This window comes from Solea solea, chromosome 18 (genome assembly GCF_958295425.1).
Source record: "Solea solea chromosome 18, fSolSol10.1, whole genome shotgun sequence".
NCBI lineage: Eukaryota > Metazoa > Chordata > Actinopteri > Pleuronectiformes > Soleidae > Solea > Solea solea.
This window is the reverse complement of record NC_081151.1, coordinates 10,112,025-10,135,006: the sequence shown is the minus strand read 5'-3', so window position 1 is coordinate 10,135,006 and position 22,982 is coordinate 10,112,025. Positions and strand designations below refer to the sequence as shown.

Here is a 22,982-nt window from a genome sequence, read left to right as displayed (position 1 = left end):
TAAGTATCTGTTTCGTGTAAAAAAAAAAGAATCCGATGCTATACAAGAAGCTTTTGTAATAAAACTGTTCAACACAGCTCATAAAGTGACATTTTTACCCCACATTATCGAAATAGAAGCGGAACTTTTGAAGCCGGTTTGCTTGGGAAGATTTTGACCCGAACACTACCTTACTCAGGCTGATGCAAGCTGTCCAGTAGTATCCGTGTGAAGATTGTGCGGTAAATCGGCTGTTTTTATTACATACTATTACTCTGTTATTCACTATAATATTAAAAGTATAATTTACAGCATCTGGTACACTAAAATAAAATAGATATTATCGGACTGTCAGCTGTTCAATGGCTAACATATGGGAGTCTTCTCAAACAGCCGTGGCAGCAATTACATGCTTTTAAATACAGGTCGTGTTTTTAATGATGACGCATGTTTTGGAACCAGTTATTTAACTCATTATGTCGATGCTTTCTCTTGAGCAGTGTGAAGAAGATGACAGACTGTCAGGGAGAGAGAGAAAGGACGGATAGTCCAATGGAGCTCTTTGAAAGACTGAATCTTCAAGGAGACAACGTCAGGGCCTTGAAAACAGCCAAAGCTGACAAGGTAAGTGCTTGAAAGCTACTTACTTAAATCAATAATTGTATTCTGATGACTGGTTAAACAATTGTACAATAAAAAAATACACAGTATGGTAACTAAGACTAACACTCTCAACTAGGCCATGTAATTTGGGTCAAATGATACGATGAGAATATAATCTAAGTGACTGTGACTGGGTTCCTCAGGCTGATCTCGATGCTGCTGTCCAGTTGCTGCTAAAGTTGAAAGTGGATTACAAACAGATGACCGGTCAGGATTACAAAGCAGGATGTCCACCCTCGGAAAACTCTGCTGTCCCCAACAATGGGCCAGCAGCAGATTGTGCTGATGGCGAAGACTCAGTTGACCCATGGAACGTCTCTACCACTAATGCCAAGGGGGTAGATTACGACAAACTCATTGGTAAGATAGAAAAAGTGTGGCCTTCACTTTAAGGGCTTTAGACACATTTGTCTAAAGTTAGTTTAAGTTGAATAATAACTCATAATGTGTCATGTCTTGTTTTAGTGAGGTTTGGCAGCAGTAAAGTAGAAAAAGAACTGGTGGACAGAATAGAGAAAGTCTCGGGACAGAAACCTCACCAATTTCTAAGAAGAGGAATCTTCTTCTCACACAGGTCAGTATTTTATATTTTGTTTTTTTATTACGAACAATGCAACAAAGACTTTTATTGGATCTTTCATAAAAAAACAAGTAAATGAATACCTTTTTCATCATGGTATCACTGTCATTACTCTAAATCTTTAAATGAAAAGCAATGAGATTTTCCCTATTTAACAAATGAAATGATGGTAGGAAAAGTAGATTCTATGTGAATACGACACTTCAATATATCACTGTCCTCTAATTGGTTTGTGTGTGTTTTCTGGGCAGAGATATGAATCAGGTCCTGGATGCATATGAGAAACACAAGTCCTTCTACCTTTACACTGGCAGAGGTCCATCCTCCGAGGCCATGCATGTTGGCCACCTTATTCCCTTCATTTTCACGAAGTGAGTGCTCCTTTGCCAAATTGTCCAATTTTTTACCCTAAGACTACTATTTTGTTTCTACTAAACTAAAAACCTGTTTCCATTTGTCAGGTGGCTTCAGGATGTGTTTGACATTCCCCTGGTAATCCAGCTAACTGATGATGAAAAGTATCTGTGGAAGGACCTAACAGTGGAAGAGTGTCACCGCTTTGCAGTGGAAAATGCCAAGGACATAATTGCCTGTGGCTTTGATGTCAACAAGACATTCATTTTTTCAGACCTCGACTACATGGGGTAAAATATGGCAGAAAAGTTTCGATCTTACGTTCCTGTCTTTGCAGAGCATAGAAGTCACAATCTCACTGTTTTTCTTTTAATACATTATTTTTAATTCATGTTTTTACAGTGCATCCCCAGACTTCTACAGGAATGTGGTTAAGATCCAGAAGCATGTTACATTTAACCAGGTCAAAGGCATCTTTGGCTTCACAGACAGTGACTGCATTGGTAAGAAATGACTTCAAACTTTAAACAGCCATTAAAATGCTCCCACAATAGTTTGGAACGTTCAATGCAGCGAAAGTAGTTTCTACTCAGTCCTTTTGAATTATGCAATATACTGATTTCTGATGTTGTGTGGTCTTGTGATTTTTTTTTTATTCATTCAGGAAAGATCAGCTTCCCAGCCATCCAGGCAGCCCCATCCTTCAGTAACTCGTTCCCACAGATCTTTGGAGGCAGAAAGGACATACAATGTCTTATCCCCTGTGCTATAGACCAGGTCAGGACAACACTGCACTTGTACTACTATACAGTGGCATTCATAGTTTATAATGACATTGAGGACCTCCCTCTTATTCATGCAGGACCCCTACTTCAGGATGACCCGTGACGTAGCTCCAAGGATCGGCTATCCCAAACCAGCATTGCTGCACTCAACCTTCTTCCCTGCCCTGCAGGGGGCACAGACTAAAATGAGCGCCAGTGACGCCAATTCGTCCATCTTCCTCACAGACACACCCAAGCAGATCAAAAACAAGGTAATGCTGTTAGAAGTTGTCATTCGATATTTACCTCTCAGATTTATATACCTGTGTTTGCTGAATGCCTGCTCCGACTTGTGAAACGATTACTCACAGATCAACAAACACGCATTTTCTGGAGGAAAAGACACAGTGGAAGAGCACAGGAAGCACGGTGGAAACGCAGATGTCGATGTTTCCTTCATGTACTTGACCTTTTTCCTGGAAGATGACGAGCAGCTGGAGAAGATCAGACAGGTGAGGATGTAGAGAACATGGCTCTGAAGACTTCTTTGCCTTTGCTAATCACACTTGTTCACATGTTTTGTTGTCTCTGTGCTCTCTCTGTCTTTCCTTTGACTGTTGTTTTGTTAATGGTTGTCTGCACACTCACCCCATCTCCTCTCACTGCAGGACTACACAAGTGGAGCTCTTCTCACAGGAGAACTGAAGAAGATTTTGATTGAAACTCTGCAGCCAATGATTTCCCAGCATCAAGAGAGACGCAAACAAGTCACAGATGAGACAATCAAGCAGTTTATGACTCCAAGACCTTTAAATTTTAACAACTAGCCCGTCTAAGCGTCTGAGATGTCATTATCTCGTTCTCGAGACAAGAACAAATAAGTTATCCATCTTTTTTTAATTTAAAATCTACATCATTACTAATTAAAAGAAGATGGACCTTTTCCTCAAACAGTTTGCACCAGAATTAGAGACAAATGTAATCATGAGTAACTAGAGATGATGGATGCCTTTTTGTGTCAGAACTAAGCATGGCATTGGTCAAAGTTTTCTGCTTACTTGTCATGCCACTTGTTAAATGTGTACATTTTTCTTCATGGAGTGTTTAAATGTTCATTGCTGCTGTAATATCTCTTAAGAACCACTCTTTTCACTGGAGAAGCCAGTAAGAGGAAGTACAAATTAAGAGAAAGTGAAGTACAAATATGTGTTATGTGATAAATAATAACACATCTGCACACCCATTGTACAGACTGTTGGATCAGAAATCCTCCTTTACTTACAATAACTGTCGTCAACTGTAATTTGTATTTCTTTATCTGTTCACACAGAAGGAACCAAAGCAAATGTACTTGTCAAAAAAAGAGATGTGAGTCAAATCTTGTCACTCAGCATGGTCTGATCAGGAACATTAAACAACACTTCAGTAACAGAAATATCCTCTCTCAATGCTTATTTGTCGTCTTACTAGAGCACTTTTACAAACGTTACTAATAGTGGCGTGATATCATACCGGATTATATTGGCTTTAAAATGTATCATGACTAAAACAATGACTTTCATGCCTGTGTCCTCTCCAGCTATTTTTTGTTTTGTTATCTCTGCACAATGAAGAAAATGAACGTGTACATCCGCTGCAACATCCATCCATTCATCTGCTACCACTTTATCCTCCACATGAGGATGACAGGCAGGGTCACACCCTGGACAATTCACCAGTCCATCACACGGACACATATAGACAAAGCAACCATTCACTCTGCATGTTTCTGGACTGTGGGAGGAAACTGGAGAACCTGGAGAAAACCCACGCACACACGGGGAGAACATGCAAACTCCATGCAGAAAGGCCCTTGTTCCAACTGGGGCTCGAACCTGGGTCTTCTGGCAGTGGAGCAACACACCCAAATAAATCTTAGAACAACCTTAACCTTAATTACTTGGACTGGGGACTTCTTTGGTGACTGGGATTCTACTACCACCACCACCACCACCAGTCTCCAGTGGGACAGTACATCAATCACAGTGATGACGACTGTCCACGACAGCGATAATACTGTTGGTTTTGACTCTAAACTGGAGGCTCAACACTGACTTACTCCCCTGTCTGCGCGTCAGCAGCCAATGGGCGCGAGGGGCGGACATGAGCCGCTGGGAGTTGTCTCCCTCCAACTGATTCGATTGGTTCGTCTTAAAAAGGCCAAGCACGCTTGTTCTCCTTCTTCTTCACGTCCAGCTCCCCGCCTCGTCTCCGCCTCTACAGAAATAGAAAGGTTGGACGGAAAAGCGCGTTCTGAAGTGAGCGTGAAGAGGACACATCATCATCTCAGCAGCAGCTGCAGTAGCACACATTCAGTCCGGGTTCAGACTCAGAGTAAATCTGTCTGTACCTTCAGTAAATCTTAATTTTGCTCAGCATCATTATCAGTACCGTCTGAAACTAAACAGAGGGGACGAGCTCTCTGTTGCCTGGGGAGTGTCTGTACTTTATCTTTATTGGCCAGACTCTGAATACAAAGTGCCCTTTTAAGAGAGAAACTAGCCCACGTTTGTTTCTATCACAGTGTTAAATTGACACAGGGTTATTTTTGAGTGGAATGGCATTGGACTTCGCTGCGGGCTGCTTTGGAGGTAAGTAGTTAGCCACGTTAGCCACGTTAGCATCCAGGTTGACAAGTTAACATTTGACGACTAGCTTTTTAGCATTAGCAGCATCCTGTATTTTTCCGTCCGCTCATGCTGCCGAGATTGTCCTCGATAAAATAAAGTGTGCCACGTTGGTAAAAACGAGTTTGAGACGAACAGGTTTATATTTATTGCCCACTACGCTAGCTTTAGCCCGAGTTTTCCCGGACATGATGTCAGGTGAAAATTCCACATATTTGACTCCCTCAGGCAGGGAGCGGCGTCCGCATCTTTCATACACAAACCCACGCCCAGCTCACTCCAACATGTCATGCTTTTGTGTCAGAACTGTGCTAAAATGATCAGGATATTGTATCCACCATTCTGCCATTCTGCCCTTTTGCTCAGCCTGTTTCAAGTGAAGCTTTATTCCAAACCCTGGGAGTTTTGCCACCTGTTATGTCTTTGCCCATGGCCAAGTCCTCCCTTAAACCTCAAGGACCCCAGATAAAAGTCACTGAGGCCTCTGGCGTGATAAAGGTGCACAGTCTTGTAGATGAGTTGCATTGTGTTTTACCGTCAAGTTTGATCATATTATTTACAGAAAACACTGAACTGCAAACATCTGCAAGGCTTCTTAATATCCCACAGTGTCAATACACTCCACTGTCCTAACCTTTAACAAGGTGCATTACATTCAATTCAATTATGACCAAACTGTCTGTTACAGAAATGATCTAATTACGATTGATCTGATAGCTATTATTACTGGTAATTACACATGGCTTGAAAAAACCACGTATGGATTACATGTTTAAAGGACAAAAAAGAACAAGGTGCAGCCATCGCAATTTACTTATTGCATTGTTTGCAATAAAACGGATTAAACTAGACACAATGCAATAATTTAAAGCTAAATAATGGGCAAAATTACATGTTTGCTCACCATAGTCATGGACACACTTCCCTATCAGTACTCTGCCAAAGACTTTTCTTTTTATTACATTCTATTTTATTACAATAACCTAATATCGCGGACTTTGTTGTAATTCACAACCTGCAGGTACACAATGACTGTATTTACATGTCCATTATCTGTGGGTAAACAGTCAAAGGCCACAGAGGCATGTGTGCAGAAGTTGCTGGGTCATGGACAAGATTGTGAACCCATGTGACGGTGCTGAACAAAATGTAATGCAAACTGAATAAATAATCATATATAAAGCACTTTTTTAAAAACGTTAAAATAAAATAAAACAAGTAAAAACGGGCCATATTGATACTAACACTCTGTCATTGTATAATGGAGTACAAATTATGTTTGTAAAAGTAATAATTCTAGTGTGGTCGCAGCAGGTTTATAGTAGATTTTTGGTAAGCTTTAATTTCTGGGTCCATTAAAATTGGTCTAATGATGGGCTGTTCAGATGCTGTCCTTAAATCAAATTATTCTGTTCACATTGTGTCACTCGCAGTGAAGGTCTGGTGCTGTTATTGGGTCAAGAGTTGTAAATACTTCTTTTATTTATATATATATATATATATATATATATATATATATATATATATAATTTTTAAAAACTTGTCTTCTCCTAACAGGTGCTGCTGGTGTTTTGGTTGGACATCCATTTGACACTGTGAAGGTGGGTGTCTGTTCAATTCTTGTTACTGTTTACTTGTGTGAGGCAATGATCCAAAAAGTTTTACGTCAGTCCACCCTGTTGGCAGCCTGAGTTTGTGTCTTGATAACCTTAAGGTTACTCAGTCAACCAACAGGAATGGCACGATTGACCTAGAGAAATGGGCCATATGGTTACTTTTAGTCCTTTTATTAGGAAAGATGGATTTGGAATTATGAATCACATGCAAGTGTGTTTACAGTTGTGTTATTAGCATTAGGTCAGTGGATTGCCATTAATAGCATAACCAAGGCCCTCCCTAATCCAGTACATTTGTGATTAACTGCAAAGTCAAAGAAAGTATGAACTGCTCTAATATAAAAGCACTTGTTATTAAAGTCAAAACTGAATGTAAATCTGTTAGAATTTTCTTGTGATATCAGTTTTTTTATTTTTTCCACTTGCATGATTTTATAGGAAAATGACAAGGAAGTTTACAATCTAGCATACAATGCAGCATGCACACAGAGATGGTGATTGGTTTGGTTGTAGCTCTTGTTTACGTTGCAGTCAATGTCATTTCTGCCTGAGCTGGTGTCTGTTTTGGGGGCCGGGGGGAAGCTGTATTTAACAGCAACAGTGTCACTGTGTTATAGATGAGAGAGAGAAATAAACAACCTCTCCACGGAAATGTGACCTAGTAAGTATGGTCCAAGGTCTTTCTTTCTCTCACCCAATGTCCTGTCTTAAGATATAAGAAGATTTAAAAACTTGCTTTCTTTTTTTGTTTGTGTTGTCCTCATTTTGCACCCCCATCCCCCAGCATCCCCTTTGCCCTGAAAAGAAACTATTGTAAATACTGTTGCTTGTTTGTTTCCCCCTTTTTTAAAATTGAGTACAATATGTGGTTTGTAGATTTGTCTTCTCTGTGGACTACTCACTCCATCATACAAGTCTAACACGAGGTCTGTTGTCCACAGGTGCGGCTTCAAGTCCAAAATGTGGACAGACCTCTTTACCGTGGAACATTCCACTGCTTCCAATCCATCATACGCCAAGAGTCGGTAAGGATGCGAATGTAGTAAACACCGTGTAATGTTTTCCCACTTTATAGTCCCATGATTCTTGGAAAGCATTTAATACATGTGTGCAGCTTTCACCATGCACACGTGTGGAGAAGTGTGGTCAGTGAGTTCACTGATTTAAGTGTCGGGTTACTGTCCCATCAGCCCAGCGTTCCTAACATGGGACGTAAGGGGTGAAAGGGTGTCTGTAACCCAGGGATATTGAAGACCTGTGTGAGCTAAATAAAGATTTGGACACCATGCCCTTTGAGCTAAGTGTAGTATACTTGGTCTTAGGCCTCGTCCACGTGGATATTTTTGAAAACGGGCTTTTCCTTGGTTTCAAAAATAAATCTCAAGTTTCTCAACATTGTCAATCAGAAAGGAGACGGTACATCATTACCTGTTCCAGCAGGTGTGTGAGTCCAGATAGCAGGGTAGCACTAGCACGTCTGATGCCACTACATAACTTGCCTCATGTAAACAAATGAGTTTTCCCTGTCTATACTTTCACACTGTGAACAGAACACTTGGCCACAGTGAAGTCTTACACATGTTTAAACGGTTCTTTTGCTTAATTTAAAAGTCAGACAGGTGAAGATAATGAGTGGAGATGAACAGGCTACAACGTTTACACTGTTTTTAGCAGTTTTTTTAGCAGTGTAAAGTTGTTGTGGTTTCCTAATGTTTGAATGTTAACTTTAGAGCATTAGTTATGATGATGGTGAGATTGTAAAACAAGCACACGTTTATGTTCCTTTTGACACTTTTCACTCTTCATAAATGTATTATACACCGAAATGATTAGCTTATTGATGAGAAGTGAACTGTCATTTTTCTAATCCATATAACTGACAAAAGGTCGTGATCTTGGTCTTCTTTACAGTAAATGTTGTGCTAATGAAGTAGCTGAAGGCTAACAGTGTAGAAGTAGAATAAACACTGTAAAACAAAACAAAATATAACGGTTATTTGATGGCATCCCCAACAGCTGCTTCTCTGTTACTGACTGGTCCACCCCCAAATTCTAAAAACTGAAAGCTTGGTTTGACAATTCAGTAATTGTAAACTGCTAGTTTGTGAAGAAGCTTCTTCAGTTCTGACTAACTAGTGGGAAGAACCAGGTATTTACCCTCTGGGGCTGATACCGGTCTAGAGAGTTGTTAAGTTGAACAATGCAGATCGTTCACTCCTCCCAGTTTCAGGTTTCACCTGAGATGAGGGTTAGGGGGTCGCCAGACAGGCAGAGTCTACTATTGTGTGGGTGTTTGTACTGAGATGATGTTCTACTATGTTCCCTCAGGGGTCTCACTTGTTTGTCTTTGTGCCTGTAGACACTCGGTCTGTATAAGGGCATCGGCTCTCCAATGATGGGACTGACCTTCATCAATGCCATAGTATTTGGTGTCCAGGGCAATGCCATGCGCAAGCTTGGCCGCGACACACCGATCCACCAGTTCCTGGCTGGAGCCTCCGCTGGAGCCATCCAGTGCGTCATCTGCTGCCCGATGGAACTGGCCAAGACGCGCATGCAGATGCAGGGGACTGGAGAGAAGAAGTCTAAAAGGAAGTTGTATAAGAACTCGTTGGATTGTCTGGTGAGAATCTACAACAGAGAGGGAATCCGCGGTATCAACCGCGGCATGGTGACCACCCTGCTGCGCGAGACCCCCGGTTTCGGCGTGTACTTCCTCACGTACGACGTGCTAACGCGCTCCCTGGGCTGTGAGCCAGAAGACACGTACATGATCCCCAAGCTGCTGTTCGCCGGTGGAATGTCGGGCATCGCGTCCTGGCTCTCCACGTACCCCGTGGATGTGATCAAGTCACGTCTGCAGGCCGACGGCATCGGCGGCGTCTACCAGTACAACGGCATCATGGACTGCATCAGGCAGAGCTTGAAGAAGGAGGGGTGGCGAGTGTTCACGCGCGGACTCACGTCCACTCTGCTGCGAGCGTTTCCGGTGAACGCTACCACGTTTGCCACCGTGACTCTGTTTTTGTTGTACATGCGTGAGGGACAGGAGTGCAGCATTCAGGACTCTGAGCCACCGTCTGTGCAGCTGCAGCCTCTGCAGCCACAGACGCAGGCGAGCAGCATGTAAGTCACCGCGCAGCAGCGAGCAATCACTACAGTCCTCAGCAAACCTGTCGAGTATAAATGGAACGATCCGATTTGTCAGCCAAGTGGCCATGTAGTATTTAAATAATATATATGTGTATATATATATATATATATATATACACATATATACTGTATTTTGAGATGCATTCTGCACTTGTAAATATGATCTCTTTTTAAAGACGCGGGGGTTTGAATTTTAAGTAATTTGAGAGACTTTAGAGTTACAGGTGTCAAAGAAATCATGAAATACAGCTTCTACAATGGTGTTCAGGTCATGATTTGTATGTGTAATTATTTTAACAGCTTCGCTTAGGTTGGAGTGAGGTGCATAGAGATTGACAAAAAGGGTTAATGCACATTATTGTCCCTTTCCATAAATTTGAATCAATTAAATGAATGTAATTTATTACGTTTTTTTTTTTTTACAAAGGTGCTTAATCCACGATGTTTTCTCAATCAGGCTCCTGCCCCGTTTACCTTCACGTGAACTCAGTATTCCAACTTTGTTTTGTAGTGGTTACAAGTAAAAACAAATATAGTATACATAAATACACATGTACATTTATGTAGATATGGCTGTATTAATTTTCTTAAGTTACAACTGTATGAACAGTCGGCTGCCTGACATCAAGTGTGAGGTTATCATCTTTTTTCTTAATTTTTTATTTTATTTTTACTTCACTTATTTAGTTATACATCATTTAATTTACAGGCTAGGACGATGAGCCGTTGCAGTAAACGTAGTAGGTCAGATTCTGTATGTTTTTAGTTATGTTTTAGTACTCCACACAATCATATTGTAGAAATTGATCTTATGCAGTTAATCATGTTGCAATTTTGGATATTTTACAGTGTCCAAACATGAAAGCACCTTATATTACATACGGTTACATTTTCAGCATTCACATTTTCTTTTTTTACTGTAAATGCAATGGATTTTATATATTTGTTTTTACCACTAGTTCAATTCAACTGTTACAGTGAGCTAAAAGAAAGGCTTGTTTCGTTTTTAAGTTTTCACTTACAGTCATGAGATGTAAGGCACAGTGTCGGCGGGGCTTCATTTGTCCACAAGGAGGTGCTGTTGGACCTGTTTTGTACCAACCGTGCCACTTAAATGTACAGTCGCAGATGTTGTCGGTTATTGATCCAGCTGCTTAGTCTATCATTTGTTGTTGATGCTTGTGATATTATGAAAGTGCACCAAAGACAGAACAGAATAGTTCTGTTGTCTTAAAAGATTTTTTTTATTTTTTTTTATTTTAACAAAATTGGGTTGAGGCTGCTTTTCTTTCAAAGTTAACCTTGAACATCCAGGTCACAGAGTCACACACCATCACTGTCCCTCAGTGCAGTGTCTCTGAAAACCCAGTTAACTATTGCACTAGTAGAACACTTTGGCTTAAAATGCAAACTGTGACACATTAACTGAGCACAAGCAAACATCAGCTCGCCTGCAGGTGGCACAGATGTCAAAAACCTATTTATTTTCCTGCGTATGAAAACGACTACTACTGCTGCTGCTGGTGCTGATGATGATGATGATGATTTTTAACTGTCTTTACCAGTGAGTGTCAAAGTGTAGACTGGGATTTCAAACTACAACTTTGAACCCAGGTAAGCAATGGTCATACTGTGAAATTGGGGGTTATGTATTCACTTTTATCTTGGGTTTACTTGTCATAATTGGTGGATGGAAAAATGATTTAATATTTCGTTAACGGTTCTAACGGTGTCTTTGTGTTCTGTACTTGTCTTGTACCACAGCAGCATGTCTTATTTTTTTTTTTCTTTCTGTAGTTCTGAAGATTAAGTGAAATAAAAGCCACTTTTCCTCTCACAATCTCAAATGCTTAAGTTCTTGTTACAGTTGATCTCCACACTGTCCCATTACAGTGGATCTTATTATTAAAAACAGTGACAATCATATACCAAAAATATTGCTTTATTTAAGATAATTAACACTGTCAATTTCTGAGTATAGTTGTAAACATATTTCCATTATTTATTTATTTGTTTACCAAAAATGAATAAGTTATTCAAGTCTAATGTACATATTGTGTTATTTTAATCAGTCTTTAACACAACTAAGTGAAATAAAAAGTTCCATAAAAAAATAGTTTTAAATAGCCTTATATTCATTTTCCTCTTTAATGTCTTGTGCAAAAAGAGCAAACCAGTATCCTGATGATCTCTTACCATAAAGATAGAAGCGGTCACTGTACACAGCAGAGTGACTTTCACCTCCAGAGACTCACCGGACCGCTGGCTCATTTTGATCCCTTAAGTCTACATCCCTCATGTCGCTAAGTGGTTTTTCCTGCTTTTGACGTGTTCATGAGGAAGGTGTCGCAGGAGTAGCGGAGGAAGCGGTAAACCTCCTCGGCTCTGGACGAACTCATGCATCCTCCTTTCTGTATGGCTTCAATGGAGCTGCAGGAGGAAAACATGGAGGAGGAGATGTTAGAATGACCTCCACTCCCCGATCCTTCCTCAGATCCAATCCCACCTACTCTTTTTCACTTGCTGTTTGACATGTGACTGAAGTCGAGTCGGTTCTGTTGCCCTCACACTAACAGATTTATGTTACCGACTGTCCCTGACTAGGGTATTATGGGTAAAATTGGGCAAACTCTCTCACCTGTTCATGAGTTGGGCGATTGAGCTGAAATTGTGGCACATGTTGAGCGCGTGGACGTGGCTGACTGAAGGGAGGCTCAGGTACAGCTGCAGCGCCTGCTCCCTGTGCTGCCCTTTGACCTCCAGCGGCACACTGATGCCCTGACCTTTACGCTGCTCCAGGCGCGCCAGGTCGGCCAGCAGGCCGGCGCTCTGCTCGGTGCCGTCGCTCCACAGCAAGCGAACGCCGCTCCGCACCAGCGCGGCCAATGTGTTGTCATAGTAGCGCGTTCGCTGGAACGGACGCGACGCCTCGCCTGTGACATGGGGGATTAAGACAGATTAAGATAATTGTTCCTCACACTTGTGGATATTAAACATATACTCTTTGTTCTCTGTGTTCGTACGGAATGGCTCGAGTCAGTTCCACATCATCCAATAAATCAGTTAATTAGGAACCCTGGAATAAATGACTGTAACACACTTTGTTTTTTGTACAGATAAGACAAAACTAGCGCTGAGCTTTATATTTAGAAGAAGACATTGTCCTCTCATCTATACTTTCATAGGCAGACATGAGTTTACACACTGACCTGGCTTGGTTCGGTCCTTCTCCACAATCAGACAGACGCGCTCAAACAGTCGCTGTAAGCCGCTCACCCTTTGCACCAAGCGCTTCCTGTTCTGCTGCGCGGCCAGATCCGACTGGCCGTGCCTCTCCACCGCCGTGCGGTTGCTGACGATGAAGTAGCCGCCGTCCAGGGAGCAGACGTGGACGGTGGCCGCGTGGCGCTGGCGCAGGCTGGTCATCAACTCAACGCTGGCACTGAGGCAGCGGCTGTCCACCAGAATGCACACGGACGCCGGCGGAGCGGTGGACTCGGCGACCGACGCGTCCCGACAGACCGACCTCTGGGCCTGAGGCTCTGAGGGAGAGGCAGCCGAGGCCTGGAGAGTGAAAAATGAATGTTTAATAACAGGAACATTTTCCTTTTTAGTGATGATACAACCAGACTACATACAGGACTTACAGTATATACATTTAGTGGCCTTCAGAGCTGCAACCAACCATTATTTTCATAATCCATTCTAGAGCCGAAACAATTAATCGGTTACTAAATTAATCGACAACTATTTTGATCATCGATTAATCGGTTTGAAGATTTTTTCATGATTAAAACGAGATTTCCGATTGTTTAAGCTGCTTAAATGTGAGTATTTTCTTCATTTCTTTGCTCTGGATAACAAAGAAATGATTAAATTAAATTATTTTGGTTTGTGGACAAAACAAGACATTTGAGAACATCATCATTTCCAGGTTTGACGAACAACTCTCAACATTTTTGAAAGGTTTTCTGATATTTTATGGACCAAACGATTAATCTATAAGATAATCGACAGATTAATCGATTATGAAAACAATCGTTAGTTGCGGCTCTAATCCCTTCATCTGTCGAGCATTTTCCCGACTCATCCGAGTATTTGTTTGATAGCTTAAATGTCAGAAAATGTGGAAAAATGTCAGTGAAATCTGAAAATACTCAAATCAAAATAGTTTAATTAATAGATTCATTGCACTTTTGCACTTTTGACCTCTTTTGGGGAGATTGTCTTGACGATTTCTTCAGTAATGTCAGTAATGTCTATTACAGCAGGCTTCTTTCAGCTCATCTGTCCATGTGACAACATGCTGCCTGGGTAATATTCTGACATGAACTCTGTGGAGTCCAGTGCATGACTGTCAGCTGACTTCACTTCACTTGTTTTTCACGCTGAAAAATAAAGCTGCTCCTAAAAAGCACTCTCAGCACTAGAACATTATAACGGCTTGAAATATCCACACACAAATATACTGAAAAATAACATCTATGGGAAAATGAAGCTACTATAACGTTCACTTAACATTTTAATGATGTAAATTATGGGCATTATTTTCCCATTTAGTGTGGAAATATGATAAATACATATCAAGTCAAGATCCTGGAGCCTTTAAAACAGGAGTTCCAATTCTGGTTGCATGTTTTAAATAAACCTGGTGTTTACCTTAACGTTATTAATTTAATTTAATTTTAATTTTAATTTTAATTTTAATTTTAATTTTAATTTTAATTTTAATTTTAATTGTATTATTATTATGATTATTATGATTATTATTATGAATATATTTAATTTAATTTAATTTAATTTAATTTAATTTAATTTAATTTAATTTAACTTTTAACTGGGACTAATGCAGGTGTAACTGGGGTTCCATTCCATTAAGATTTAAGAGCCAAGGTCATGTTATTGTTCAAGATTAAAAGACACTCCAAACATAGTTCCTGTATTTTCTGGTTGTATCCTAATAAAGAGTTTGAGGAATAATTATATATCTACGGGAGTGTACACATGCCATCTCGTTTGCTTTCACCTTGAGCCGATTGTTGGAGAATGTGGACACAAAGTCCAGCTCGTCAGAGAGGAGATGTTGATTTTCCAGCCTCTGGCGACACCTGCAGGAGAACACAGACAACGCTCCGGTCGTTGGTACCTGTCGGATGCATTTGTGTCACCGTGCCCTGTGTTTGTTTACCTCTCTCTCTGCCGTTCTTCAGCCTCTGAGCTCCTTTGTGCTTTGCTCAACAACGAGACCTTAGCAGCTATGGTTGAAGACGAGGAGGACGAGGAGGAGGGGCCCGTTTGCTGCCTGCTGGGCTCCGACCGTGCTTCCACATCACCCCCCACTGCTGTAACACTTCTCTCTTTCTCTTCATCACTAGAGTCGTTGATGCGTATAACACGCCTACCCTTCATTTTCATTTTCGCCTCCGCTCTCGGCTCTGTTGGAGCTTTCGCCTTGGTCTCGGCACTGGACCCGGCTCCTGCTCTGACCTTGTGCAGAAAGACACGCCGCCTGGTGGCATACTGTCTCCTACCGTCCACATACGAGTCCTCGGGCATGAGTTCAATGTCTTCTGCCTCTTCCTCGCTGCTCTGAGCCTCTTCCACCTCACTGCCCACGACGAAGCTGTCCTCTGCATACGTTTCATCCATCTCAGGCACCTGTGCACAGGACACGAGCAGGGATTGGGGTTTTTTGGTTTGGTTTTGTTTGCACTCAGTCACAAAATGCTGGGAGTTTACCTGGGAAAAGACGTTGCTGCAAAGGTTCCTATAAGACATTTTGAACTTGCCACCGACTGCAGGGCTTCTCACAGACTTCAGGTAAACTCCATGCATCTCCGAGTCTGTGGACAATGGAAGAACAAACAGGACGCTTGGGGTTTAAAAGTCTTATTCGGTTTAAATACTTTAACTCGAATGTGATTGAAACGTGTGCTTTTCCAAATCAGTTCTCTGGTGGACAGTAGGGGTACTGCAGCTGGGCCTCAGCCTGGGCTATAAAAATGATTCCATTTACCAACTTTTTGAAAAAAATAAAATATATGATGTCTCAGTTTGCTGTTCGTTCATAACAGACGCAACACAATCACTGAGTGGTGAGTCTTGTACCATTCAGTCCCTGGGAGAAGTGTGTGTTGTCGATCACGAACCCATCGAGAGAATGGTTCTGCTCCTCGTCGCCGTCGTCTTCGTCGGACGACACATCTGCCCCGTCCGTGTCCTCCGACAGCTCCGCCTCCTCGAGCAGGTACTGACGCCCTTTCTGATGCGTGGCATATTTTTTTTTTTTGACAAAAGGGAGGATGGAAAACGTCAAGGCGGATGAAAGTGTCCACACACACACACAACTGAAGACTGATAAGAGACTTGTTGTGACCGCATTTAGAAAAACCACAAACACTACTTCACGTGGAAGAAAGAAAGGTTTAAATGACACTACAGTGCATCATCAACTGCATGTGGAATGATCACATCATAAATATAGAATAAAGAATAAAGAATCATCAGTTGCTGTACAAAACCTTGGCTTTGGCCTGTGGCGCTCGTTTCTTCTCGGCTTCCTGTGACGTGCTTTTTTTGCGTTTGAACACACGCCGGGTCTGGAAATCGTCGTCAGAATCGGCCTCGCCTCCCGTCTCGTCCGACTGGGGAGTAATGAAAAGAGCAAATGAGTGTGAACCAGGGCATTCCAGTCAACTGTGTTGAAAATGGAAAAAAAAAATCTCATGAAATATGTGTGAAATATAATCTCACGGTGTTGAGTGGAGCTGCACGTTTCCTGTTCACAAACAGCGGCGAGTCTACGTCGCTGATCTTGGACTGGAGGCAACAAGACGTGTTTTTATTACAATGGACATAAACACTTCCTGTCTGAAGCCTCTACAAGTGAACAATGTCAATTTGTTGTCTTTTTTTTGTTTGTTTTTTTCTAAGAGGCTTTGCAGGATCTTAAACGCGTCTTCTCTGGTTGTCATGACAACTGCATGCACCATGGAAATGATGGACAGAGGCTGCCTGAGTCATCCGCACCAGACGTCTCTCTCCCGTCTTTGCTGCTGTTTCCTTGGCATTACAGAAGCTCATGATTATTGCTTGTTGTTTCTTTGTAGTATATAAACAAAGATTATGCATTACAAATGTTATTTTTCCTCAGTTTTCTATGGTAAACAACTAAATGTCTCAGGGATTTGGATTGTACCTCAAACAGTGGATTTAATATATCGTATATTTAAATTAAGAAATTAATTTAAATATACTTTTTGCGTTGATTCTACATTCATTGCATGATTTTACATAAATAAATATCTGTTATAAGTTTCAGGTTTATTAATTACAGAATTTATTTTTGTTTAATTCGTTTTTTTTTTTTATCGATTGTAGAGCTGCAACTAACGATTATTTTCATAATCGATTAATCTGTCGATTATTTTCTCGATTAACCGTTTGGTCCTTGAAATATCAGAAAACCTTAAACAAATGTTGAGCGGTGTTCATCAAACCAGGAAATGTTGATGTTCTCAAATGTCTTGTTTTGTCCACAAACCAAACTGATTCACTTTTAATGATTTCTTTGTTATCCAGAGCAAAGAAATGAAGAAAATACTCACATTTAAGAAGCTTAAACAATCGGGAATCTCGTTTTAATCAGGAAAATGGCTTTGAAGCGATTAATCAATTATCAAAAAAGTAATCGATTATTCGTTTCAGCTATAATTGATTGACGGCCCTGGTTATTTTGCCTCAATTTTCTATGGTTAACAACTAAGTGCCTCAGGGATGTGGATTGTACGTCAAACGGGATTTAATATATTGTGTTTTTTTATGGACCAAATGATTAAAAAAAAACAATTGCGATTGCAAACAGCAAAATATAGTAATATAGTAAGTTTTAAATTGTACATGAAGAGGCTTTGCTCACCACTTCTGGCGATGACAGCGGGTTGACCATGTTCTGGTGTCTCTTTTTAGGGAGCACAATGTCATCTTCACTGTCACTGTTGCACTCCACTACTAAAGAGGAGGCAGAGAAAACATGCGGGTTAGGTTTAATCCAGATTATGGAGACACTTCATGAAGACATTTCAAGTCCAAACACACCTGTGCGAGGAGGGGGATTGGGCTTCGAGCTGGAGAGTAACAACGGCGTGCGAGGCCCAGGCAGCAGCGTCCTCCTCACTCCCGCTGACGTGATTGGAGACGGGAGCGCTCCGCTTTCTAGAGGGGACGTGTCTTTATGTCTCTGCCCTAAAAAAAACATGTGCGGCGTGGACAATTTGGTCTCGTCTAGACACCGTGCAGGCATTCTGGTGTTGCGGTTGAACGGAGTAGAGGAGTTAGACACTGCAGGAGCTGCCTGCTCTTCAGCCCGTGGAGAAGTCACCACACACTCTGTGTCGGCTTCATCCTCGGAGGAGTCCTCGAGTGAATAACCGAGGTCAAAGTTGACGGGGAAGAGATCACGGGAACCTTCAAATGACTCAGCTTCGTGTTGGACCGTGGGAGACTTACAATCACCGATGTCATCGGTCATGGAAAAGTCTGTTATGGGTTCACATGGTGGTGCTGATGTGTGTGTATCATGTTTCAGAGTGTTATCATCGGCTATCAGCCGACATGGGTTTGTCGGTTTATGCGCGTTTGAGGTGTTATGTGACATATTTTCTGTGGTAGGGGAAACGTCAGACTTCCTGGGTGTGACGCCAGGAGTGGAGATGTCTGGGATGGTCATCTGCAGGAAGGCTTCGTCATCGCCAAACAGATCCATGCTCTTGTTTGATTGAGAGCCGCACGGAGAGGCTGCGACCGCCGAATGCTCCTCTTTCATTTGTCCGTCGTCGTTCTGTCTCTTCTCTGCCTCCACGCTGCCTTCCTTCACGTGATGATCATCATCTACTTCCTCATCCCCAAAAACCTCATCCCAGCTCGGACTGTCAGTGGCCACGTCGGGAACCGAATCACGACAGGTTTCGATTTGCCCTTCACCCACAGGTGACAGGCGTGAGGCTCTCATTGGCGAGGCACCGTCGTCGTCGTCGTCATCATCAGCCATCATTTCGTCATTGTCATCTTCATCTACACCCAGGGTAAAGCTGACCTGGAATGGATAATGGACCTCCCGGAGAGAGGGAGGAAGTGACGGAGCAGCCACGTCCGCCTCTAAACCTGCAGGAGGTGAGAGTGGAGAGCGAGACAGGAGCTCCGCTACGTTGGCCAGGATGATCTTCAGGCTCTTGCCTTTCCCTGGCAGGAGGTCAGCAGAGGAGGGAGGTGGAGGAGGTGGTACTGAATCCCATTTAGGAAGATAAAACATGGCCTGCGTTTCAACATCTTCTTCTTCGTCCTCGTCCATTTTCGGAACAAGCTGTGAAATACTGACTGACTGACGAGGCTCTCCGACTGTATTTTCTGACTCCATGACATCTTCGTTAATTATGACGCAGTCGTCATTCCCGCCAGCTTCTGGAGAGTCATTTTTTGGACGAGGAGGACAAAACGCCTCAGGCCCTGGATAATCTGTAAAGTCGTAAGCTGTTTGAGTTTCATAAGGAGATGGACAGGTGTGTTTTGCCACAGCCATCATCGAAAGTAAACTCCTCCTTTGCGTCTTTTCTCTGTCCGCTTCCTCCGCGATACGGCCCAGAACAGACGCGGTCGAGTGAGACGGTTTGGTTTTGCTATGGGTCGTTTTAGCGCCACTCTTCTGCTTCTTCTCGCCGCCCTTCGCACGACCGGCGACATCGGTTCGGCGGAGATAAGGAAGAAGCTCCCGTTCGTAGCGGCACTCCCCCTGAACACAAACACAAACGAGATAAGCACGCAGAGAAGCAGCTGTGTAAGAAAAGATCCGCCAGTGGGGAAAAGACAAGGTCAAGGGGCTGCAATCAGCCAGACCATTTTACATAAGATGTACTGTTCAGTGTGAAGTGTCTTATGAAAACATGTCACATAGCAGCTATACATGAGACACATCATTTAGACTGATATTTTCTTGTCCAATGAAAAAAAAATAAAAAATTCTAATGGGCGACAAAACTACAAACAAAAACAAAAATCCCATCCCTCCATTTTTGTATCTCACCACCTAAGCATCCATGTAACATACGCCAACATAATGACAGATCATTTGACCTGGAAATGATAAATGAAGAGTGGCGTCCTACTTGGCCCAGCTGGGTGCCACCGAACATGTGAGCAGCAGGAAGCCAATGCTCTGCACACAGGAAACGCAAAAGTGATCCATCGTGCAAGACGGTGAGGAAAGACAAGCGCGAAAAGAGGACGGTGATGAAACCATGACACCATGTGCCGCTGTGTCAAATTCAGTTTTGCACTTCAGAGAGGAAACGGCCCGGGGCGTCGCAAAAGTCAGTTTTCGGGACAAGGAATGTTTTTCACAGCTGACGCGAGAAAGTGTCTCCTTTTATAAAAGTGTAACTGGAGTTGGTCAGGCCCTGCTGTTTACTTTACAGTACAGTACAGTATTGTAGATGGCAAATATTGATATTTTAATTAACAGCAGCGCTGTTCAAAAGACTTTATGCACTTTGTTCTCTATGTTGTGAATAAATAGACAGATATCGTCTTGCAATGTGCCGATTATCACAGTCGTATCATCATCGTATCGTGATAATATTGGTATCGTACCCTGCGATTCCCAAATGCTCTAGAGGGGCGGTGTCAAACTGGTGCCCCCCCCCCAATCAATTACATGCGGCCCACCAATTAATATCTTCTTATAATGAAAACCTGAGGTGAAAGAATATAGACAGAATATAATGCTAAATGTATATTTGCTGTAAAAGTAATAAGACATTTGTTTGTAATTTTTACATTATTAAATGTATTACATTCAACACATAATGACATAAATAATATATGAGCTTGTTCGGTGTTTTAATTACAGTTGTGCACATTATTATTTAGTTGATCTTGGGTGTATTTCTCAGTTTTTGCATTAAACAAACAATACACCGTTCCATGTCAAAACAAGCACTTTTACTTTGAAATTCAGTGAAATATCATCATGAATATCTGAACAGTTGTTTTTTTTTTCCCCACTTTTTCTCTAATCCAGCCCCACCTTGGCCTGACTAGACTTTTAGCCCCCAGGTCATTTGAGTTTGACACCCCAGCTCGCTATAACACACACACACACACGTATATATACATATATACACACACACACATAAAATAATTTATTATATATCTACAAAAAGGTTATAACTAAAAACATATGCAACTCCGTCTCATTAAAAACAGGTTTTATGTTAGCATTACATTTATCACTTTACAGATAAGATTACGGTCTACTTTAACGAGACAAAAAAACCTACAGGAGAACATTTCAAGTCTGACAGGTGTGTGAAAACTCTCTGCAGTTCCTGTTAACGACTGAATAGTTTTCACAGGCGAGGCAACGTTTTTACCTTTCTGTTCAGTTCACAAGCATTAAATGCTTCTTTTTCATTGGCTGCCGGCCAGACTGTGGTTTGCACTTCATGTTACCACAAATTCTGACCTGAAACACCTCTCATGGCTGCTGTAAAGCCGACAACTCAAATCAAAGACAAGCGCAGGACACGCCCTCGCTTGTCCTCAGTTAGTACATGGTGTACAAAGAGACAGAATGTTATTGAGGTGCAAATAAGTAATAATTATTACATTTCAAATAGTTTAGGAATTTATATTTCATCAGTTACTGAGACACAACGTTAAATACAAAATACACAGAAAAATGTTTTTGTTAAAGTTAAATACTGCACTACTAGAGTATAATAGTAAAATACTCTCATTTAAAAAGTTGGATTCGAGATTAATTATTTTGTAGCTTTTTTCCACTAATTTCAGGTTTTATTTCTTGCGCGATGTCATTATTGATGTAGTTACTAACATTGATCATCAGAAAAAGTATATGCTTCTTTTTTTCCACACCTGCTTTTACTAATAAAAAGCATTGGAAAATAGCAAAAAGAGTTTTAGTTGGAGTCAAGAAAAAAACTTTTTTTTTTACTTATTGTCCAGCCCTAGCTTTTATTTTACAAATTTTTTTAACACATATTAAAACAAACTAAAAAAAACGGGGAGAAAAATTGTTTGGTTCTGAGAGAACAGACCCTTTAAGATTAGAAATTAGGCCTCCATTCATGCGCTCATGATGTAATCAGACAGCCAATAATTCAACAATACAATAGAGAGTGAGGCGATACACGGGGACATAAGAAAACAAAATATGTATTTATGAAAAAATATTGAAATTGGAGCACAAATTCAAACTCTTGGTTTTGAATATGAAATGTCACTAAAATTATAATACGGTTGGTATAATCTGTGTTAACAGCGCAAACTGTAATTGCTTTATCGTAAAGAGAAAAACAATTACGTACGATTTCCAGACAGAAGACATTTTGACACAATGTCACATTAAGAAGATTAAAAAAACTGAACAATTTACAGAAAATCCACATTTAAGTGTTTCATCTGTATGAAATGTCCCAATGTCAATCGAGAAAATTGCCCTTAATTAAAAACAAACGCGGTGGTTAAGCACTGGGCTGAAACTCCCTGCTGTCAATCAACACTAACCACATACAAGAATGAGGAAAGACATGTTTTTCTACATGTTCTTCTGAGTAAGGGTTCTTTAAAAAGGTTTAAACTGGCTGTTTAATTCATTATTACAAGTAAAACAAATAAGTAACACAAATTACAAGTTATATAATATTTGACCACTGATATGAGAATGTTTCTTCTGATGTAACAAGCTCTCGTTGATGTTTTTGATTTTTTTTCTCTGTGTAACCCTAAATCTTTAAATCCATAATCCTCTGATGAGCGGACTTGTCCGAGCGTGTTTTGTACTAAACACATCAAAAAATTAAATGTTGTGGAACGGTGTGGCGGATTCAAAATAGTGTGGCCACGGCAACCCTTGTTTTTATTGTATTTTCATTATTTCTTTCAATGTGAACGCTTCTTTTTCTGTTTAGTGTTAGGTGTTAAATTAAAGTGGTTTCATTTTTTTTTGTCCACAGAATTATGCAGCAGATTTTCTCAAGCATGAACTACAGAAAATCTAAATCATTTTCATTTATTTCAAAGAGGGTTTGCTATTTGTTTTGTTAATTGTCCGCAAACAATGGGGGACTCAAATAGGTAAAAATAAGTAAATAAGTAAGCCTAACCCGGGCCAGGTTTCCTTTGTTAACAG

The 22,982-nt window shown here is 41.1% G+C and overlaps 3 protein-coding genes across 10 annotated transcripts in view; 2 read left to right on the top strand and 1 right to left on the bottom strand.

Annotated features, from left to right (window-relative positions):
- The first annotated feature begins 10 nt into the window (after positions 1 to 10).
- Positions 11 to 3,899, top strand: LOC131444510 (tryptophan--tRNA ligase, cytoplasmic). Of its 2 annotated transcripts, none has more exons than XM_058614877.1 (11): positions 11 to 221; positions 477 to 603; positions 786 to 1,002; positions 1,108 to 1,216; positions 1,474 to 1,593; positions 1,684 to 1,866; positions 1,979 to 2,079; positions 2,241 to 2,353; positions 2,439 to 2,612; positions 2,712 to 2,852; positions 3,009 to 3,899. In XM_058614877.1, the coding sequence occupies exons 2-11, from the start codon at positions 490 to 492 to the stop codon at positions 3,165 to 3,167; spliced, it is 1,431 nt and encodes a 476-aa protein (XP_058470860.1). In that variant the 5' UTR covers positions 11 to 221; positions 477 to 489; the 3' UTR covers positions 3,168 to 3,899. The 2 variants fall into 2 exon arrangements, with proteins under 2 accessions (XP_058470860.1, XP_058470858.1); XM_058614875.1 differs by having other exon boundaries at positions 12 to 221; positions 480 to 603.
- A 680-nt stretch (positions 3,900 to 4,579) lies between these two features.
- On the top strand, positions 4,580 to 10,169 carry LOC131445113 (mitochondrial basic amino acids transporter). 4 transcript variants are annotated; one of them, XM_058615969.1, is made up of 5 exons: positions 4,581 to 4,970; positions 6,564 to 6,607; positions 7,240 to 7,283; positions 7,564 to 7,647; positions 8,982 to 10,169. In XM_058615969.1, the coding sequence occupies exon 5, from the start codon at positions 9,015 to 9,017 to the stop codon at positions 9,750 to 9,752; it is 738 nt and encodes a 245-aa protein (XP_058471952.1). In that variant the 5' UTR covers positions 4,581 to 4,970; positions 6,564 to 6,607; positions 7,240 to 7,283; positions 7,564 to 7,647; positions 8,982 to 9,014; the 3' UTR covers positions 9,753 to 10,169. The 4 variants fall into 4 exon arrangements, with proteins under 4 accessions (XP_058471949.1, XP_058471952.1, XP_058471951.1 ...); XM_058615966.1 differs by lacking the exon at positions 7,240 to 7,283 and having other exon boundaries at positions 4,580 to 4,970; XM_058615968.1 differs by having other exon boundaries at positions 7,240 to 7,647.
- Positions 10,170 to 11,701: 1,532 nt separating this feature from the next.
- fancm (FA complementation group M) overlaps positions 11,702 to 22,982 on the bottom strand; it is a 34,799-nt gene continuing 23,518 nt past the window's right edge. The window contains exons 14-24 of one of the 4 annotated variants that reach the window (XM_058615953.1): positions 17,873 to 19,562; positions 17,694 to 17,785; positions 16,529 to 16,594; positions 16,297 to 16,419; positions 15,884 to 16,037; positions 15,515 to 15,618; positions 14,964 to 15,433; positions 14,802 to 14,883; positions 12,985 to 13,339; positions 12,414 to 12,708; positions 11,702 to 12,205 (exon numbers count right to left, since the gene is read on the bottom strand). In XM_058615953.1, the coding sequence (XP_058471936.1) occupies positions 12,079 to 12,205; positions 12,414 to 12,708; positions 12,985 to 13,339; positions 14,802 to 14,883; positions 14,964 to 15,433; positions 15,515 to 15,618; positions 15,884 to 16,037; positions 16,297 to 16,419; positions 16,529 to 16,594; positions 17,694 to 17,785; positions 17,873 to 19,562 (3,558 nt within the window). In that variant the 3' untranslated portion in view covers positions 11,702 to 12,078. The remainder of the gene's footprint in view (positions 12,206 to 12,413; positions 12,709 to 12,984; positions 13,340 to 14,801; positions 14,884 to 14,963; positions 15,434 to 15,514; positions 15,619 to 15,883; positions 16,038 to 16,296; positions 16,420 to 16,528; positions 16,595 to 17,693; positions 17,786 to 17,872; positions 19,563 to 22,982) is intronic. The other 3 variants (XM_058615954.1, XM_058615955.1, XM_058615956.1) reach the window with 3 other exon arrangements.

Bases quoted from the DNA above. Each gene is read 5' to 3' on its own strand.
- LOC131445113 (XM_058615966.1), top strand. From the start codon at position 4,937: ATGGCATTGGACTTCGCTGCGGGCTGCTTTGGAG. The intron at 4,971-6,563 runs GTAAGTAGTTAG...TTCTCCTAACAG, and splicing joins CGCTGCGGGCTGCTTTGGAG to GTGCTGCTGGTGTTTTGGTT. The intron at 7,648-8,981 runs GTAAGGATGCGA...TTGTGCCTGTAG, and splicing joins CCATCATACGCCAAGAGTCG to ACACTCGGTCTGTATAAGGG.
- LOC131444510 (XM_058614877.1), top strand. From the start codon at position 490: ATGACAGACTGTCAGGGAGAGAGAGAAAGGACGGATAGTCCAATGGAG. The intron at 1,003-1,107 runs GTAAGATAGAAA...GTCTTGTTTTAG, and splicing joins AGATTACGACAAACTCATTG to TGAGGTTTGGCAGCAGTAAA. The intron at 2,853-3,008 runs GTGAGGATGTAG...CTCTCACTGCAG, and splicing joins AGCTGGAGAAGATCAGACAG to GACTACACAAGTGGAGCTCT.